The 21,325-nt window shown below is 42.4% G+C and overlaps 1 protein-coding gene across 2 annotated transcripts in view; it reads right to left on the bottom strand.

The window, feature by feature from the left end:
* The window catches only part of slc12a2 (solute carrier family 12 member 2), a 54,037-nt gene extending 34,381 nt beyond the window's left edge, over positions 1-19,656 (bottom strand). For both annotated transcript variants that reach the window (XM_068574542.1, XM_068574543.1), the window contains exons 1-2: positions 18,663-19,656; positions 865-984 (exon numbers count right to left, since the gene is read on the bottom strand). In XM_068574542.1, coding sequence (XP_068430643.1) covers positions 865-984; positions 18,663-19,253 — 711 coding nt within the window. In that variant the 5' untranslated portion in view covers positions 19,254-19,656. The remainder of the gene's footprint in view (positions 1-864; positions 985-18,662) is intronic.
* Between the last annotated feature and the right edge of the window lie 1,669 nt (positions 19,657-21,325).

Below are 21,325 nucleotides of genomic sequence, written 5' to 3'. Positions count from 1 at the left end.
TTAGTAGGTCCTCACATGTTGAAATTAGGGCTGGGCAAAGTTGAAAAAAAATAGATTTTACTGCGATTAATCGCAATTAATCACTTTATGCGCCAAATTCATTAATGAAGTAAAAACTAGTGTATTGCAGACTTTTATTTTAAAGTAATGTTATCAAAACAATGTAACAGGCGCTCTGGAGCAACAGCAAGTTGACATACATATACACACACTATATATATATATATATATTTTTTTTTTTTTGAACAGGTACTGTACTGTCCTTGTGAGGGACAAACCATGTCTTCCTTTGTCCATGTCCAGTCTGTTGCAAGATAAAGACCAGCAATTGATTTACTTTATACAAAAGTAGTAAGTGCTTTTCATGTTTTCAGTTCAGTTTTTTTCTTCCTCATGGAGAAAAGTGCAGTCTGTGTTTGCTTGAACAAGAGCACTGAACATCTTCTGATGTGTGGAAAGTTCTCTCTTTGAGAGAAGAGTAAAGATCCAAAGGTGATACTGATTTAAAGTGCTCTGCCATAGTGGATCAGACTTCCGGGTCGGGAGCTTTGCGCATGCGCAATTAACTTTCAATCTGGTTGCGGAGCCTGCTGGTAGACTGTAACTGAACTGAACTACTGTGACTGAACTATGCCGTCTGGAAAGATTAAAAGCAAGAAGCCCCTCCCAATGCACAAAAAAAAAAGGGCCAAAAAAATTTTTTTTTAAAGCAGTTAACGCATGATCAAACAGTTAATGACATTAAAGGATTGCCAGATTAACGCTAGATTAACACATTAATCTGCCTAGTTGAAATAAAAAAGATGTAATGACAAAAGGAAAGCAGGATTTGTAATAAATCATTGCATTCTGAAAGTGACTCACCAGCACCCCCTTAACCCAGCCGAACTTGACCACTCCTTTGGAGTCGGTTGATTCCTTAGCCGCAGCCTCCTCGGGCGGAGTGAGCTCATCCCCATTGGCAAACCCATCCTCAAAGGGCTCCTAAAATAAACAGGAAAAAAAACATTGAATCATGTTTAGATTTGGTGAGAGCCAGCGCATTGGACTCTGGTCCAGGAGGATGAGTCCTGTATGTGTGTGGCTCTAGTGGGACAAGGAAGCAAAACCAATAGTGGAGAAAATGGGACCAATGTCAATCATGCAACCAAGAGCCAAAACTCACTTCCCTTTTCTGCCTTAATATCTCCTGAAAGAATATAATTTGAAAAATCAAGTAAAAGTGCCAATAAATTCTAAATATACGACAAACTGTAGAAACACTTCATTTTTCCAACTGAAACGTTTCCCACATCAATACTTCCATCTGGTGTATTGAGAGTCACGTGGGGGCTTGTTCAGAGTTTGGTTTCACTGTACATGCTGTGGGGGGAAAAACACCACACACGTTCAAGGTCAGAATCTGACCTTGTCACCGAAGAAAGACTGCCATTGTAGCTCTCAAAAGACTGCTCTTTTTTTTTTTTTAAAAAGGCAATATAGGACAAGTACAGCTGGGCTACTTTCAATAAACCCCACAGAATGACAAATTAGGAAATTAGAATCTAGAAGGCAAATATTACCATGTAAAGTAAATGTGAGGAAAGCTACTGTCTGTCAGACTGCCGACACCGTTTTTTTAAAAAGCAGACAGAGTGACGGAGCATGTCCGTCCTTGTGTTACTACGAGCGGTTCAAACACAGGAAGCCTCCCTCCTGCGCACAGGACTTTGGGTTTACAGCGTACACTCCTTCCTGCATTTACAGCACTCGTAACGAGCTTAGGGCGATCACAGGACGTCTGCACACCAATCTTTTTCTGGTGTTTAGCATCCCTCCGCTGACCAGGAAGATTGCACATGAAAAAAAGGGCATCTGATAAAAAAATAAGCCTAACAGCATGACAACTCTGAGTGACATCCTTTACAAGCAGCTGAACAAAAGAGTCATTCGCATCATTTCCATGGCATAACGTTAGGGGACATTAATTAAGCCTCCTGCTATGCATATTGTAAGTCACAATAGAAGTGAGGGTTTGAACAAAAGAACAGACCATGTTGCCATCTTTCAAGGCGTGCTGCTTTGCAAGATAAAAGAATGTTTAACCCCATTTTGTTCTTTATGCTAATTTGCTAATTTTATAGAGGTTCTGTAGAGTTCTCTTGTCAAAGAAAAGTCAGTGTTTCTCATCAAAACACATTGGATGTTTCCGTGTCTAAAAAACACGTTGAGAACTTTTGTTTTCTTAAACCATCCCATTCTTCATGCATTTTTAATCCAGTTACATTCATGTTCACCAGCTTGCATTTGTCTTTCAGTCTCTGCGGGAACATTGCAGCGTACCTCCGTGTGTTACCGCTGCCTCTAGATTAGTGGAATAGAGAGACACCAATGGAGGGATAGTGCCGATGCTCATGAGAGTGCACAAGATAAACAAAACGATGGGTAATGTTTAAAAAATGACGACATCAACCAGTACCATAAAAGTGATATCAGTAGAGCACTTCATTCGATACCCATCATGTGAATGGAAGCCGCTGATAGCACCGCCCCTCGGCCAACGGCAGTACAACCCTGTTACAGAAGCGTGACACCCACCATTCAGTTCCCCCCCAGGTGTCAAACTGTTAGCTTTGTCAGCATTATTGACATTATTGGCGCCATTAGCTGACTGCTAATCACCATTAGTCCCATGTGCAGGCAGGCAATCCAGGCTGTCTGGGTTGTAGTTTCTGCAGGAGTGAGCTAATCACAAGTTGCATTAAATGGCACAACAATTATCCATATGAGGTATTGTTTGACTGGAGAAGTTTAGATACTTTGTACTGATTCTGTACTTTGTACAGAATCAGTACAAATTCTGTACTTTGTACAGAATCAGAATTGTATAATTGCCAGGTAAGTTTGTACAAACGAGGAATTTGTCATGGCAGAAGGTGCATCATATTAGTGACTATAACAATAACAACAGCAACAACAAAGAACATTTAACTATACAAAGTGAAAGTATAAAAATTTAGATAAAAACAAGTGATAAGTAAATAAGGATGCAGTAAATATAAGTTTAAAATAAAAATAAAACGATCAATAATAATAATAATAAAAAAAAATAGAGGTAAAGTAAAGTGCACGGAATGAGGTTATTTATTTTTTGAAAGTGACAGGTGAAGGTAAAGTGGCGAGTGACTTTAAATGTGCGGTGTGGAGAGATGTGCAGGGGAGAGAAGGGAGAGATGGGAAGGTCCAGGGGGAAACCGAGTCAGTCAGTGGGGGACCCGGGCTTTGTTGATGAGCCCGACTGCTGCTGGGTAAAAACTGTTTGTGTGGCGGGAGGTCTTGGTCCTGATGGACCTCAGCCTCCTGCCAAAGGGAAGGGACTCGAAGAGGTTATGTTCAGACAATATCTTAGAAAGTACCCAATCTAAAAAACTTTGTATTATGTAAAATAAGCCAAATCATAAGCTAAGACTGAACCCAAGCAGTAACGATGTCAATAAGGAACAATCTGAACAGACAGCTGATGTTGGAAGTACTTGACAGTTTTTTTAAAAGTATTATGGTTTGAACTCGAGCCATGGTAGGACATAGATTTTTTGGGTAGCATGAAAGCATTTACTGAAAGCTCCTTATCTGCCTTTACCTTAACGGTCATCAAAACCCTGAAGGAGATTAGTAACAAAAACTGGCAGACATCACAGTCAAAAGTCTTATAAAACACTTCTGGTCGATCTTCTGAATGTAGGACTTTTATTCCAATTTGTGAATTTTGTAAATGTTTATTATAATAATATTATAATCAGACAGTTTTCTTTGGATATGGATGACCTTGGAGTTATGGATCCAGTGGAGCACAGTTTTATTTTACAGCAAAGGAGAGGAAGTGTGGTTATGTAGTTCTGGCAAGCTGTGTGGACCATTGATCTGCACTGATATGCACATGCCCTCAGGATCCATGTCCACTGATGAGGACAGTAATGTTCATATCCTAATAGTAGCAAACACTGACTAATTGTATAAATTGACACTTTCTATTGATGCGTACTTTTACGACAATCCACGGTCTATTTTGGCCCACCACAGTTTTATAACAAACCAACAGAATGTTATACTTCTCTAAGGGTGCGCTGGCACGCATTTTCAATTTGTGCTTACAAAAACCTGAATAAGGCTAAAAAGAAAATAATCATCATCAAATAATGCGCAAAGGTTTTCCATCTTGGCTGAAGTGGAAAAGTTTATATCTTTGGTCTAGTTTGGTTCAACTAATGCTCCTTAAGTTACGTCATCTCCTATTCTTCCCTGATTTTCGAATGCTTTTCTCTGCAGAACTGGTGCTACCTGCTGCTTATCTCCACTAACAGATGGAAACATTTTGAGATTTTTTCAAATGTTCGCCTACCTGCGATTGATTTGAATGGAAACCTGGCCAGTGTGTATGGTAAGATAAAGAGGATACATGAAAACAAATGGGAATGAACATCTCTCAGCACAGAGGCTGAGTTACAATTGCCGCATACATAGGTGTAATAAATTATCCAACAGCGTCGAGCCCCTGAGATGTATAGAGCTGAGTCGTGGGAGGGAGAGAGGAGGGCTTGAGCATCACTCATCATCACTTCACCTAGGTTATCTGTCAACATTAACACCCTGCCCGTGTCTCCTCAAGGACTCGGCAACAACACTGCCGCAATCTGGCCCTGGCAGCTCGACAGGCTGCAGGGAGCCAGAATTCCTCTCCGCGTCAGGGTCTGTCCAACTGGCTCTGGACACTTTCTTTCCTGTTTAAGAGCTTTAATCATCAGTCTTTTCGACAGTCAGAACGAAATGTAAGGATACTTAGTTTTAGAGGAAACAACTGAAATCGGAACTTATGACACCAAACAAAGCAATTATTTCATCAACATTTAAGTAACCGTGGGTTCCTTTTACAGCTGCAATGTTACGAGAGAAAGGTATTTCTTTGCTGAAAAATACAACAACTTTTATGAGCATACAATTTGCATTTGAGTTAGTCTCAGATTGATACATAAAAAAACATATTGGTGATGAACTATTTTTGTGGAGCACAGGCAAGGGGAGCAAAGCTGGTGTTGAAATGGGACAGGGCGTCTCTCTCGATACACAACTTCCTCCACTGGTAGTGCAGGTTCCAATTATGACTAAATATATTAAACATCATTGAGTATCATCAAGTACTGGAAGTGGGAATAAATTGCTTAGCTAGAATTTTTTGATATTTTAAGAATAATAATTGAATGCAATTTCTTTTTATGATTTTAAATAACTGAATAGCGTAAAGAAATCAAATTAATTAATAGTGCATGTGCGAGCATTAGGACCGGTATTAAAACAATTCAAATGTGCTCTGCCATGGTTCAGGTTATCAGCAAGATGCTTGACAAACTCTGTTAAAGCAGAGAACTTTTTTTATGAGTAATTCAATGAAAAGTGGGTATCTGTCGTAGTAATTGAGTGCATTCATATCTTAGGGTGTATTGCACAGAATACATGAGGTACCTGCATTAGTCCTCACCATCCCATCCCTCTGGGACAATGACTAATGGAGACCAGACAATTGTAGGATATACACATTGCCAAGCCCTAAAGGTACACTCAGGGACTGGCCAACAGTGCAAACAGTGTAAAAATATAAAAATTCTTGGGATCATTCCAAAAGATAGCCAGTCTACACAGACACACAGGAAATTAAAAGAATAGCCTAACCCCTTATTACATCCAATGACACAGACAGAGTTCTCTCACTACGAGACTCTGCATGACTCACACCCCCGTCATTTCACTTCAAGTATTTGCAGTCTGACCCATTGTTCTTCGGTAGCAAGCCAACATGAACCCAAAGACTGGAGAGGGTGACCCGCTGAAAGTGTAGGAATGATATCATCCAGCTCTGCGTAACGATGGCGCAGAGTCTCTGTAAATGGACTCTGGCAGATGCAGATGGAAGGTCAAAGCGAGAAGCTGGAGAAACAGCCCCATGTTCAGAGAATATGAGAGTAGACTATAACTAGGCCTGGTTTGGTCATGGGGGATTTATTGAAGTTCCTTAAAATGTCTGAGCTTTGAAACGGTTTCAAAAGCATACTGAACATCAGCATACTTATGTAGGTTGGCTTGACAATTCAAAAGATAATCAAATCAGCTTCTGGCACAAGTTATTGAAACAGCTGGGCATTGGGACACATTCCTATCCAAGAGGGATGTCAGGTCATGCCGCTAATGTCATTATGCAACGCTAAAATCAAGGTCTGCTGCCCTTGTGTGACATCACCATCAACCAGGGAGCATCCATTTGGTTCATTTGGAGAAGGGGTTTAGACTTTATGTCAGCCTGTCTCGGTTTCTTCATATCATCACCAATGCTGACAAACATTGTTCCTTAACGTATGTGTTTTATGTACTGGTCTGGTATATTTTCTTCTACAGATGATTGGAGGAATAATTGAACACATATCTAGTTTCCTCCAACTGATTTATAAAACAAGCGGTTGTTACTTTTTAAACAACCATTATTAATAAATGGGCATTTCACTGTTGGATAAGCCCCGCTCCGCTCCCCCATTGAGCAGTCAGAGCTACCATGGAGCCCACAATGTCACTAACTGAATAAAAATCATCACATTTCAGAGAGAAGCAGACAGAGTGGTCTCCAATATGCTTCTGAAGGACTCGGTCAGGATATCAAACTGACTCGGCAATGGAAACCGGCAAACCTTAAACACATCTATAAACATTTTATTTAAAGTTGACCATTTATTCATTATAAAGTGTTCCCTGCTCAGGTTGTTGAAGCTCAGGAATGTGGAAACACTGGCTAAGTTCGACATCATGCATCATAAGCAGACAGTCCGCAAGAAACCATTGGGTTGATTTGCAACAGAAACAGTGGGTGGAGTAGGAACATTGTAGAGATAAAAGCTGTCAAAGTGACTTCGCTCATCACAGTCTTTCTTCTTAGAAGAATTAAATAAGAGAACAGCCAGCATTATCCACTCAGAGATTTCTCTTTTCTCTCTTTGTATTTGCAATGTAATAGTATCCTGAACATTTGACTTTGTGTGAATCATGTCATCTGTAGAAAGAACTACTGTGTATGTATGCCATTTGTTTTACTGCCATCAAAAGCAGGCAGCAACCACTGGTTCTGCCAAGGGAAACAAATGCTGAAGTATCTTTCAATTGCATTCTTTCTACTGACCAGCAGGGGGCGACTCCTAAGATTGTATAGAAGTCTATGAGAAAATGACTTCTCTCAATGTATTTTCTCAGTAAACATTGTAAAAATGAGTTTATGTGAGTTTATGTCTCAATCTCTAGCTTCAAGTAAGTCCGCCCTAAAGCAGGGTATGCTTCAGGTGAAGTTGCTATTATTGACAGGACGACAGCAGAGATATACACGGCCTCCTCTTCGGCCCTACTGATTAACAATAAAGGAGTTTCATAAATGTATGCTGAATGATTCTAGACGGCCTCCTCTAGTATCTCTGTTCTATGGCTAAAAGAGAGTAAATGTTTTATCACTCCTTAGAGCCAGATAGAAGATGAATTTGTTAAAAAGTATGCCTCCCTCCCTCAGCAGACACTAAAAGGATTACATTTCAGATGAGGACAATTCCGACACTTTGTTTCCGAGATCACTTGCTTGCTCCGTGTTAGGAACAGGTTGGAGCCATCAGCTGTTGAAGTCGGCTCCACGGCGTCGGCTTTCTTCTTGTGCAACACCAGCGCTACAAGCTGGCGGGCAGGTATCAAGTAGAGATTCTGACTCGACCCAATAACTGTATCTGGTGTGGCTGAGAGCTGTAGCTGCTGAGAGCACAGCGCAGAGAACAGTGCAAACGACACAGGATGAGCCGGCAATCATCTTCTACATGGCTGAAGAGAGACAAAGGATGGCTTTGCACAACAATGACAGCGCATCGAGAGCTGAGCACGCCAGTACAAACTGTACTGCGACTCGCACGGGCATCGCAAAAAAAATAACACTCATTGGATTGGCTTTCACAAACTTTCACTTTGGACAAAGACCGTATCAAAGTCAAGTGAGGTTTTGAGCAACTTTTCAAGACACACTACACATCCTGTGCGACTTGACAACAACATATCAAGGAAGGACAGAACATTTCCTAGAAACGCTGGCATGTTCTGCTGACTACGTACTAATGAATAATCATGAATTATCAGGACTGACGCAACACATCTAATCAGAAAACAAATAAGGCTCCTGTAAGTCGCTGAGCCTGAAGCAGTTAAAGTGGAAAATCAGACATCACTGCTGCCACTTAGTTTTCCAGAGTATTTTGTTGGCTTGTGTAAGAGAGTTACAATTTCAGAAATAAATGCCACCCGCTGGAGGTTTTTTTAGCGAGGAGTTGGGAAAACTCACACAAAAAAAGAACTTTGGGATAGATATGTATATCAAATTTGACCTCTGCATCCTGAGCATTAGGAAGAGTGGGCTGCTGTGCCATTGACAAATTATTATTTATTGTAAATTTGGCATTTCGAAACTGCTTGAAACACATGAGCTACGGTTTCTGATGACATGGAAACTGGAAGAGCAGGCACTTCAAATAAGATGGGGTGGGAGGGGGGACGCAGATTATTGTCAGGAAGCCCAGTAGAAATAAGATCAGCAACATATTTAGTGCTTAAGAGCTTTCTGCTTGATGAACAGGAAGTTAGACAAACTATTTTAATAATTGATTCATTGTTTAAGTTATTGATGAAGCAATCATACCAAACATTATGTGGTTGCAGCTGAGGATAGGAAATAGGATTACATAAGAATTGTATCAATACGATTCCAATAAGGACGCCTTTTATTTGTTCCTCATCAATTGTTGGGTGGAAATAGACTACATACAGGAACACGTTAAATGACGATTTACTTGTTATTCTCAGCAGTTATTTGTTAAAACCCAAATTAAATGACAAGGAAATAAATTGCGCCGTTATTAAAAAATATTTGTTTTAATTAAATAACGCTAGACTTAATTTTTGTTAATATCTCACTTGTCCCTTGGTGCACTGTGTCCGATGTACATATTAGTTTACATTGCAGAGGTAAGCATCTTTGGAGCCAAGCGGATGCTGATGGGTTCTCAGATACCTATTTCAGTCCACGTCCTCCCTGCGTGACTCTGTCGGGGACTGAGAGGAACGATCAGATGTCCACCGTCTCAGACATCTCACCATTGTTTGAAAAAACCTCCCACCACTCACTTCATTATTCTTTTACTGCACTGAAACTCTCCCAGAGTTGGATTCCCTGCAGCCCGGTGAGGCCTGTTGATAGAACCAAAATGGCCTGGCCCGACTATGCAGAGACTTCTGTTTATGAATTGTGTCGAGTTACTGTTTGACTCTGGCGTGAGTGTGAAAGAGGCGACGAGTGAGGCACCGAGAACACAGTGAGGGGCTTTGTTGCTCCACCAGATAGCGGCATCAGGGAGAGAATCTGGATGGAGAGGGAGGTTTGGGAACGGGGATCGGCTCCTAGTCTGGGGTGGAATGGTGCATGCGTTTGGCATTGGAAGCAGAGATGGGCCCCTTATTGGTTTCAGTATGCATCTACTGTACATGGCTTTAGCTGGTGCGTCCGAAAAGGGGATTGGCCCTGTAATGGAAGTACAGATCTGACGATGTCAGACTTTCAAGCCAAAAGCATCCAGGTAAACCGCAATATCTTAATGTATCAAAAAGTTAATCTAAAATAATACTATTTGTGGACACAGCCACGATTGCTCCTGTGCCCCGTTGACTGAGCTTTGTAGAAGCAGGCCACCAAGAAGTATTTTGCCATTGAGTGGAAATTCAGCAGATTGCGGGCATATGTGTACACCCAAGCACACATGTGGCAGCTTGTAAACACATATACGTAAAAGGATGTCTGCAAATTTTCCATGATGCTACGTACACACTCACAGGAAGTTGACCTCCAAACATTCTTGACTGGTGCGTCAAATGGCTTCCTTCTGAACAAGCCGTCAGCTCTGCAGACATGAGGTATGTAAATACAGACAAAAGCCCTCATTGTCCGAGAATCAGAAGTTCAAGGTGAATAATTAGGAGCTAAGAACCTTGACTTGCATGTAATTGAAGGGAACAAGAGAAAGCACTCATTCCCCTTTTTTAAAAAGGCAAGGCTAACTTAAACAAAGGGAAGAATGCTTCTTTAAAACGAACACCGTCTTCTACTGGGCATTTTAATTATTGAGTGGAGACACATTTGGAAAGATTTTGATACTTGTGTCAGTGCGAAACACAGGCTTTGGTACACATACAATAATTGTATTAATATGATAAACAAAGACATAATTTTTCTAAAACCTTTAGCTCAGAGTAGTTTTTCTAATAAGCACAGTTTAAAACAGGCCAAATTATTTATTAAATCAGAAACTTTCTGATTTAATAAACCGCTGCTACTTTCAGCACGATCGCGCCGACGCTTTTTTAGACTTTGATCAATACACGCACGCACACGCGCACACACACACACACACGCTCCACAGGCGACCCAAAATCATTAGAGCGGTAGCCTTTGACATGCATCACTTAAAGAATATGCATTTCACATATTTTATGTATTTAATCATTTTTATCTTTTCCAGTTTTTATTCATCAATTGAAAAACATTTTAAGTGCAAAATGCATGGTTTCTTTTTACCACTTTAATGTAACGTATATGTAAAAGGAAGATTTTCTGTTTTTAATTATTGTTAAATGTACAGCTTTGAGCTACATAGGCTGCATGAAATGTGCTATATAAATAAAGATCATTATTATTATTATCATCATCATCATCATCATCATCATCATCATGTTTATGTCCGGTTCACCGTTTGTTCCAGTCAGTCGTGTGGAACGCAGTTGGTTCTGTTGGCTTGACAGTTGTTTGGCTTTTTTTGTGCGTATTTCTTTGTTTTTATTCCATTATCACAGTCCTACCCATTCATAACAGCCAAAGCGAGTTTGTTACGCCACGCCATGGGGGGTGCTATCATGTGAGAAAGTGATGTCAACATTCACACCCCCTCCCCTCCACTCCACTCTGAGACCAACTGAGCCCCGAAGTGGAAATAGCACATGCTGTTGAGAAGTGCTGAGTTTGGCAGTGCTGGGGGCGGACGATCGATCCATCCGTGCGGCGCGGGCTGCAGGCAACAGGAAACGTGATCATGAAGGTCGTTGCTGTTGTGTTCCTCGAAGGGGACAAAATTCCAGAGGAGGCAGAGGAGGGAATTTTCTGTGCGTTTCCATGTTGGAAAATATTATTGTAACCCAACGTTTTCCAGATGTTCCACCCAAGTGTTTCATTTGGATCTCATATACTTCAAATGTTTAGCAATGAAACAGACTTGTTAAAAAAGGAACTCACGGTTTTCCACCCACTGCAACGCTCATAAAGGGCCGTAGCATAACCTGTGTGGCTCTATACTGACAGCATCCCTGTTGCATGTTTGCCACATTAAAGGTCTCTTACCAAAACCTATAGAACATAAATGTTCTACAGGTTTTGGTCCAGTCGGCTCCTGAGTCGATTGACCCAGTGTGCCTTTTATACTGGCCTCAGGCCAACCATTATTTTTAATCCCGGGCTTGTTTGGTTTAGTCAATACAAGCACAGTGTTTGCAAAGTGGACTACATCCGACAGGAGCTGATCCCCTTTCACTGCTGCACCTTACACCCACTGCTCCGTTTAAAGCACTGACAATTAATAGAGTTTAACCTGCCCGCCGGCCCACCAGGGATCTCTGTACTCTCTACTGGCTCAGATGGGGGGGAGAGGGGGGAAGACGTACTGGACAGGCTACCAGTCCCTTCAAGCTGCTGATGCGGATGCAGACGTTGTTTCGTGACAACCGAGCACAGGGTTTCTCAACATTCTCTTGTTCTTAGCAGCGTGATGCAATACAGCGGCATTCCACAACTCAGCTAAGCTGCTTTACGTAGGCGAGGTTCTCCAGGTTCCAACAACTTATCTGGACATTCTGGGGCTCCCGCTTTTAATCCCGGAAGGAAACCCTTAACAGTTTGGAAATATGGAGTCCAAATCTATTAAACAAATCTATTTGAGTCAACAGGCTTGACAATTTACTTATTTCTTCCGGACAACGAAAAAAACGCCTTAGCCCATCCACCGAGTTGCCCTTGAGCAAAGCTCCTAACACCCAACAAGTTACAACAACCAAATTGGTAAAACCACTACTCAGTTGATTAAAATCCAACTTGTTAACTTCTTGCTTCTTTACGGAAAATTTAACTTGTACTCCCAGTTTAATTACTGTACATGTGAGCTGGTACAAATGGTCTTGGGAGGGGGAGGAGTCGCTGTGCTATTTCTGACATCATGTCCCGTGTGACGCACTTGGACGTAAGGATAAGAAGGCCAGGTCCAAAAAGCACACTAACCCACACAGAGGTTTACAAGCTGTTGCCTGTGTGTGTGTGTGTGTGTGTGTGTGTGTGTGTGTGTGTGTGTGTGTGTGTGTGTGTGTGTGTGTGTGTGTCAGTGTCAACAGCTGTAAGGCCATCAGCCATGGCTGGTGCTGAGACAAAAGGACTCCCTCTCCTGTCAAAGGCCACACCAGAAGCCCAGGGCGTCCTTTGCTTCCTGTTTCTGTGTACAATCTGTACAGCAAAAACAAAGAGAAGGGGCAGTGTAGAAACAGAGGGTGTTGGGGGGGGGGGGGGGAGATGGCTAAAAAAAAACATAACACGCAACACCCAGACAAACGCGTCCATTGTGCAAGAGCTCACAACATCTCCTGTAAAGAGTCGCACAACTCAACAGCTGTACCTCGCTGTTTGTCAGGCAACATGTACTCAGAGCAGCTGGCACCTTGTTTTTCTCTGTTTCGTCTTCTTTTTTTAGCTTTGATTTCACAAACGCCAACATTCATGGGGGTGATGAGGGTGTAAGCATAAGCTTAAACTCAAATTTTATCAGAAATGACCTGATTGAATCAGTCCACTCGACACGTGTCTGGACATTCAGCAGTTTGACCTTTGAGATCCAGAATGGAATACTCAAATCCACCGTGTATCTATTTTAGGTTCTACGTAAAAAAGCACAAGAGATTGTCCTAAATAGACTAATACAAGTTATGCTTGACACAATGAACTGGAGTTAGGGACTTCATCCAGCTAATAGTAAATATGACAGTTTAAATAAGAGGTGCATCTCTTTTTACAGCTTCTCTGGGAATCAGATACTTACTTAGGCCTGACTGGGAATCCTTTGAAATCTTTCAATACTAGTACATAAAAATGTACTTAAGTGCCGGTACCACTCACAATGTGTTTGCCTATTACAATAGGCAGATTCTTTTTATAGTAATACATAAAAACATATAAACGAGTTCAGGTTTATCCTACAGCTTATTTGTTCTTGAAATTGTAGAATTTGGATGTAAAAACAATGACATTCAGTACAGCTCAACCTCATTGTCAGATGGAAACTAATGAACTCTATCACGGCCAATTACTGCGAAAATCAGTGATGTAGTTAAGAGTAACACACATCACATCCCATGAGGTTGTGAATGAGGGCCACACACACTCAAAGGTAACTCACATGCTCCAAACTGGAACTGTGGGGAAGACAGAGTACATAATTGGTTTAGTTCCAGATGTGGGGACATTGTTCTGATCGGTGCAGCGTGTGTGATACCTGACCAATTGGTGTGCTAATGCCGCAGAAGGAGGAAGACGTCCGAGCTTGTATCCACTTCACATGGAAGATACAAACCTACTGAGCACTGAGAATCAATGGCTGTTTTCCAGAGTCGAGTAGACAGGACCTAATGTCACCGACAAAGTGATAGTGCTGCAGTTGCATCTGGACCCAGCTTCGGCTCTCTAGTAGCAATACTGAACTTATTGCTACACGGTGCCGGATGCAGACCATTTTTTTAAATTGACGATAAAAAGGAATCGTTTATCCAAAAAATAGTGCTATGGGAGGATCTCCCAGAGCTGTAGGCTTTGACTCAATGTCCTAGCTTTGTATCTGGATGTGTTATTTTATATGATGGATCGTTGCTGAATTTGTCAGTTCCTAAAGTAAAATAAAGTCAATCGATTTAAATTAAAAGAGTGATTGTCGAGCAATTTGGGCGTTTCTCTTCGGTCCAAGTCCTGATGTAATTGGAGATCATGCTGAAATGACTAAATGGATAAAAAAGAAAAACGATGGCCTGGGAGGGAGGGGTTAACTTTGCTCAACCAAGTAACCAGAAATGACAACAGCAGATTGCAGCATCAGACGCAGTGGAGCTGCCCCACCAGATCAGCACCGAGGGTGGCATCAATATTTAAGCACAGTGCGTTTCTGCTTGGCTACTCCGGACTGAATAAATCTGCCCTGTCATTGCGTTCCCCTCTTTGATGGGTCAATATAGACCTACAGCACACTGCTGCAGGCCACTGTTGCCTGATCCAGGGCTAGTTACTCCATAGGACTAGAAGCAAGACACATCGGGCCGGTCCCTGCTTGTAATGGCCCAACCCACCATATAAGCCTGCTTTGCTACTTGTGGCGCTTACGTCTCTGCCTCTATAGGGGGGACATGAAGAAGATGAAGAACCTGACGTGTTTGTCGGAGAAATGCAGTGGCACTCAGTTTCTTTAACTGCCCTGACAGCACGCTGACTGACTCATTGATTGCTGTGAAAAAAATGTCCATTGGCAACAGTCAATTTGTACAGTGGAATTTCCATTGTACATTTCGATCTGGACGCGGGGTGCAAAGAGGGGGGAAACTCTTCCCTGTTAGAGCGGATACAGTGGAAACACCAGGGTCACCATGACCTTCCAACTACCACAACCCCCGCCCCCCAATTTTCATCGTCCAAAAGCAATTTCCCCTGGTTCAAAAACCAAACAGTGCAGCCACTATGAACGTGAGCCAGCGACAGCGACTAATTAAATCCCAGTGTGTAGCGGTTGGTCGTGCACATCTACAGTAATTTTGTGGTGGTGAAACAGGCTCGACTCTTAATACCAACCTGCTCATTTACCATGAAGCTCTAAAGTATTCTGACTGTGGAACACAATAGGAGCTCTCTTTCACAACCTTGAGACAAAAAGGAGACTAGCTTTTCATCACAAACTACTTGACTGGGAAAGGGGCCGGGGGGGGGGGGGATAAGAGCAGGGAAAGGGAGACTGCTTTTCACCATTTTATCATTAGACTATGCGACTGACCGCAGGAAGTGACCATGGACGAGAAGCATCCTGCTAATATCAAGGGACACAGTGGAGAACCTCATTTTGATCAAGATACCAGGTTGTACCCACATAAAGACCTGACTGAACCTACTGACCCATTTGAGAACCCTACATGACCCAAGAAGCCTAGCTGTGCAAACTGACCTGACAACCTTTATTTATTTATAAAATCCTTTATAGAGAAAAAAATAGATTAAATAAGTTTTTAAAAAATCATAAAGTTTATGATAAATAAAGATCAATACAAAATAAAAAAGCAACATTGTGAGAGTGTTCTTTCTTATTTCTCACTTCTATGATAAACGATATTCACAATTATCTCAATAATAGAAATGATTATAAGTACAGTATATATCAGGAAAGGCCGTGTTTGGGTTTCAGTTTTCGCTGTAAACTAGCCCTAGAAAACAAGCCGAACCGTGTTTCCTTCCTGCTACAATGCTGGGTTGACTGCACCGTGCACATAACAACTACACACAGTATATCAAAATCTGTGGAGGAGACTGATGTTGTCCTTGACCTTCACATCTCAAGATCAAACTTGTTCCAGGATGAAGGCTTACCAAGCTATCTGGATAAGACGGGAACTTGCGAGTGCTGCTGGCGGTGTTCTACTATTAATACCTCAACAGCGTTCATAACCCATCGGGTGTTGCATCACATCCTGTATCGATGGGCTAAATGGTCACACCATTTTCAAAAGTAACAGACTTGCTCGGGGCAGTAAATGTCTTTCTACATTTAGAGAGACTAATGTTTGATGGTCCTTTCACAAATTCATCATGTCCCATGAAGCAAACGCAACATAAATAAAACAACAACAACATTATTTGAGAACTAGTCACCACATATCCTTTAGGTGCAGCATCTTTAAACACAGAGGTTCAGTCAGTGTTTTTTTTTTCAATGCTCCGCAGTGCAAAACTGGTTGGAACAAATTATCTCTGAGCCCGGATGGTTTGGCGAGCTGCTCCAAACCTACTTAAATTTATTTTATTTTTTTAAAGATTCATGATATATTACATTTCTGGAACGTCTATTGAGAAACTGTTCTGGCATCAGACATTTTTAATTGACTCACTCTGGAATGTAAACATAGAATTCCACATGATGGTCTTACCTTGAACAGCGTGATGTTTCAGTTCACTATTTGGATCAAATGAAAGCAAAGTAAGTGGGCTACTTGACTAAATCAACCATCGCTACCAACTAAATATACTGCCAATGATAGATATTTGCTAGTAATAGCTCTTTCCCAGTCACCTCAACATCCTGACAAACCACTTCGCTCTGGACAGAAAACAGCACTTGTTGACGAGAAAAAAGGGGTCAAATAACCATTCGCGGCCTTTGTCTCCGTAGCAGGAAGTTAAAATTATTTTATTCATGCCTCCTTTACAAGATTCCAACTTGTGGTGGCATGAAGGTGCCACCACGAGTCCGTCACTCAACACCAAGCAAGCACAGGACTTTTGCCATGAATGTCGTTGTGCACCTAAACGGTGCTTAACTGCACTGCGGGGTACAAACAAGACAGGGCTAAGGGCGATCAAGCGCGACCCTTTTTACCTTCCTTTCAGAAATTAAAACACAAGTTTTCAGAATTGCTTTTTTCAACAAAAAGGCAAAAAAAAAGCAAGTTTTGAATTGCTGCATGGTGTCACAACACGGTTGTTAATTTATACTCTGTGCTGCGGATACCCCAAAAAGTACTGAAGTCGTAAACTCCACAAACAATACGCAAATACGACATCTTAGCAGCTGTTCCAAGGTGCCTTTGATGAACCTAAACTAACCGTGTTGTTGCAAAGCTAAGCCAAACACGTGTGGAAGCTACCTCTGAATGGAACACTCAAATAAAAGTTATATCATTGTCATCAAATGGGGGTCATTTTTTAAAGTGTTTAGTTATTCTAATAAATACTATGCGGCACAATCCCTAGTGACTCATAGAAATCCATCGTCAATAAATATATATTGGATATTTCAGCTGATTAGTAACAGTGTCCTTTTTAACTAATTTGATAGTAAAATTCCCAGTTCACTACATATCAACTCTAACACAGTTAAGGGATTCTTCACAAAGATGTTCATTCATGTAAAAAATATTTTTAAAATGCAGTAACATCCACGAAGCTCCTCTGATTCATGCCGTTATCCACATTTATCAGAATTATCTGCTTGAGCTGCATCAAAGAACTCCATCTCTAATTCAGAAAGGGCACTTGGGGATAGAAGTTTTTGTGTTTTTTTTTTAAGAGTGCTACAGTCCATGTAACGCATTTAATGAAAGTCTTCTATTCATAGTCGAGATGTTTACAGTGCAGGCTTTGGAATAGCTCTCTATTCCAGAGTGAGTAACGAGTGCAAATTCATCAGGGCTGAGGTGGATTAGCTGGGCTACTCCTGCCAACAGTCACTTTGATGCTTATCAAAATGTAACCTTGACAATTAAAAGATAACTCAGGGTCAGATAAACACACTGCAGCAAAAGTTACTCTTAAATACCCTGTAAGATGGGATGGGATTTAAACTGGTGGATGCCAGACTGACTCATTGAACCAACCGCCGAATAGAACAAAGTGTGCATGCTTTTGTCGTAAAAACAGGATTTGTGAATACATTTCAAAAGGATGTGTTTGTTGGAAGCACTTTTGACTGAAAGGTCGTCGCTTACAAGATATGGCCAAAGGTATGTGAACATCCAGATCCATATACTGTACTTTAGGCCAGGTGCCTGCTGCAGACTAGGTTCAGAGTTTCACTTCAGTGACTGCCTGATGCTCAGGCGTATAATGATATTTTAGACAGCGCTCTTTAAACTTTTTGGTAACAGTTTGGGGAAGCTTCGACATACCAGAGGCCTCATGCACATAGTCAGCTCCACAAAGAGACGGTTTGCTCTGCACTAAGCTCTCAACTCCATCCATCCATCATATTTGGGATGGACTAGAATGTCAACTGAAAGACAGAGCTGTGGAGATGGTACCTCACTAATGGAACATACATAAAGGAGTTCAGTCAGATCCTTACAGCTGGCTCAAAGCTGTTCATGGAGTACACAAGAGGCACCATAAAAACGTCAGTCATTCTAGAGGCACTTCCTCCTACCCCTCGGCCATAGCTTCAGTCTGAAAACATAGCCGAATATGTAAATGCTACACAAAAGAAGCAGAGGTGCAGGCTTTGCTGTGACCTAGAAGGCGCGTTCAAGGAAAAGCACGTGATGTTTCTGTCTGCACATGTGCGCAGACTGCAATATGTGCACGAGACCTGGAATGTAACGATGGGGTCTGTAGTACTTTCAGGATGGGATCACGTCATTTTATTCAGTCCTCTGGACTTTATGATGCTCATCATAATTCAGACTTTTGAGTCATGATTCAATCACTATGCGCCATGCCCGGCCCAGTCAGCGTGCGGGCTTACCTTGTCCAGCTCATCGTGCAGCTCCGACAGGGTGGGTCTGATGAGTTTCTCCCCCAGTGGCGCCGCTGTCTGCCGGTAAAAATCGATGTTGGGCACGGCATCAATGGTGTTGTGGCCAAAAGTCCTCATGTAATAGGTGTGGGTGTGGGTGTCGTAGTGATAGTGATGCTGGCCCCCCGTGGATGAATGCAAGCTGGTCTCGCTCATCACAGTGTCCCCGTTCTGCAGCCCCTCGCACGGCGCCTCCGGAGAGGCCGCGCTCTCCGCTTCGCTCGGATCCGCGAAGTTCACCACGCGGAACCTGCCTTTGGCTTCCTCGCCGCCGCCGCCGACACCAGGATTCGCATCCGGACCCTGTATAGGAGCGGCGGGAGTGGCCGCGTCGCTGGATGGGACGGTGGTGGAGGCATCGGAGCTCGGGGACTTATCTTCGGCGGCGGCCCCCGCTGCCTCGGTCACAATGTCCACCTGGAACCGGCTCTGGCTGGGGGTGGGACCGAGTGGCTTCGGCCCCGCATCTGGGGTTAGAAAATCATAATCCGTCGCGGCGCTCTCTGCCGAGGCGGAGGGTGCGGAGGATGGCGCTGACATGGCACAAAAAAAACACAAAAGCGTGGAAACGTTGAAGCAGTTTGTGGCAAAAAACAACACGTTGTGACCCACAAACTAACGGCAGAAAGCGTGGGAGCCCGGAAGTCGCCCCGTGACAAACACACAACCGTCTTTCTATTTACAGGGAAAGAACACGCTGCTCTGCCTGCTCAGAGAGGTTCGGAGAGCGGTAGTAGCTCGTTAGCTCCCTCGGAACATGGGGCTACAGGAAACTTTTAGCCACTCTCCCACTCCTTCTTCCGCGGCAATAAATCCCAAAAATGACTCCCGGTAACTTTCACTCGCTCGGCCACTGGACTAAATCCCGTCCAGCCCCGGTCTTTCTGTCGTTCAGAGTGGGATGCTGTCGTCGACCTTGCTGCAGCTCCTCCTAGACTCCCGGAGCTGCCCTAGCTGCTATTATACACACTGCAGTCGGCATCATTAAAGGGTGGGCTCCAAATGAAGGAAGCCTCGCGAGATGTCATCTACGGCGTCTCTTGTTTTACCCTCAAAGGGTGGAAAGTGTCGCGAGAAGACATCACATTGCCCAAACTGTATGCGTGACGTTAATAGGCTGGAGGGAACGTTTATGGGAGGGAAGCGAAGAGGACGAGGAAGGGACGAGGGAATGAGAGAGGAGGGGAGGGGGTGAAACTGCACCAACAGGCCTACCAATACTGTGTGTGTGCGTCAGTGCGTGTGCGCGCACGTGTGCTCTCTCTCTCTCTCTCTCTCTCTCTCTCTCTCTCTCTCTCTCTCTCTCTCTCTCTCCCTCTCTCTGTCTGCAAGTTTCCTATATGGCTTGAGGAGGGTAGGCCGTGACAAGTTTTAGGTGTTTGAACACAGATTACAATACAGGCGTAGTGTGTTAAAGCCAAGTAGGCCGAAACCTTTTAGGGCTCAAACATAAATGTGATTGGTTTCCCCCACCTGTGCCCCAGGCCCCAGCACATGTGTTCACCTCTAGCAGAGAACACATAACACATGTCACTGAAACCACCACGCTCAGACAGGATTTAAATAATCTAAGCAACATTGCTGAGGCCACTGTTATTTTGCAATACACATTTCATGCTTTTTCAGTAGTATTTAATACTTGTAGGGACTTAAGATATGTAAAATAAGAGCACACAACAAACATGCATAACAGTCTATTGCCAAGTTGACTGGAATGACAGCATGAACTTCAAACCAGTTAATACTGTAGTTTCAGAATATCTTTACAATGCTGAACAACAAATCACCTCATCAACCAAAAACCAGGTTGTATTCAGTCAAAGTGGTACAGAATGTTTTACGTTAGAAACATTTAATCAACAAATATACAAAAGTATACAAAATTAGTAAAAGGACCTGAGTTTCTTTATTTTTTTTAGCATGAGAACAATAGAAAGAAAAGAAAAAGAAACGTGCACTTTATAAATCCCCTTGGGGGAAATCCTCTGCATTTAACCCATCCTTTATGAGGGAGCAGTGGGCTGCCCTGTGAGGCGCCCGAGAGCAGCGAGGGGTTAAGTGTCGTGCTCAGAGACACTTCGACGTGTGAAGTATGTTGGGACTGGGGAATCGAACCGGCTACCTTGTGGTATATATATATATATATATATATATATATATATATATATATTCAACTATTATATTCAACTATTAAATAAAGTACAGAAGTAATATTTACAATATATTCATGCACAATAACAGCCCCTTCCCATCAGTGTATGTATTGGTGTAAAGGGTTAACGATGACATGTAGATTCAAAGAGTTTTGAGTGGTCAGAAGACTAGAAAAGTGATATACAAGACAAGCACAGTCCATTTAGTTTGTTTTGTCTCGCCATTTCTCTTGAGTTGATGTCTCCCTATAGGAACAATGAGTTTAAAGTTGATTTGACTTTGACTTTTTTATCATAATATATTTGTATCATAATGTCATAGAGCAAGCTGAGATTAGCAAACGCCAGATGCAAACAGGTCCCATCACGAGTCGAGTATTCCCCTTTAATGACATTGACCTATTGATGACACTGAGCGTGTAATTACCTTGTGAGACTGCATTGATCTGCTTTAATTCA

This window comes from Clinocottus analis, unplaced genomic scaffold (genome assembly GCF_023055335.1).
Source record: "Clinocottus analis isolate CAN_PGR_092001 unplaced genomic scaffold, fCliAna1.0.p SCAF_13, whole genome shotgun sequence".
Lineage (NCBI taxonomy): Eukaryota > Metazoa > Chordata > Actinopteri > Perciformes > Cottidae > Clinocottus > Clinocottus analis.
This window is presented reverse-complemented; position numbering and strand designations above follow the sequence as displayed.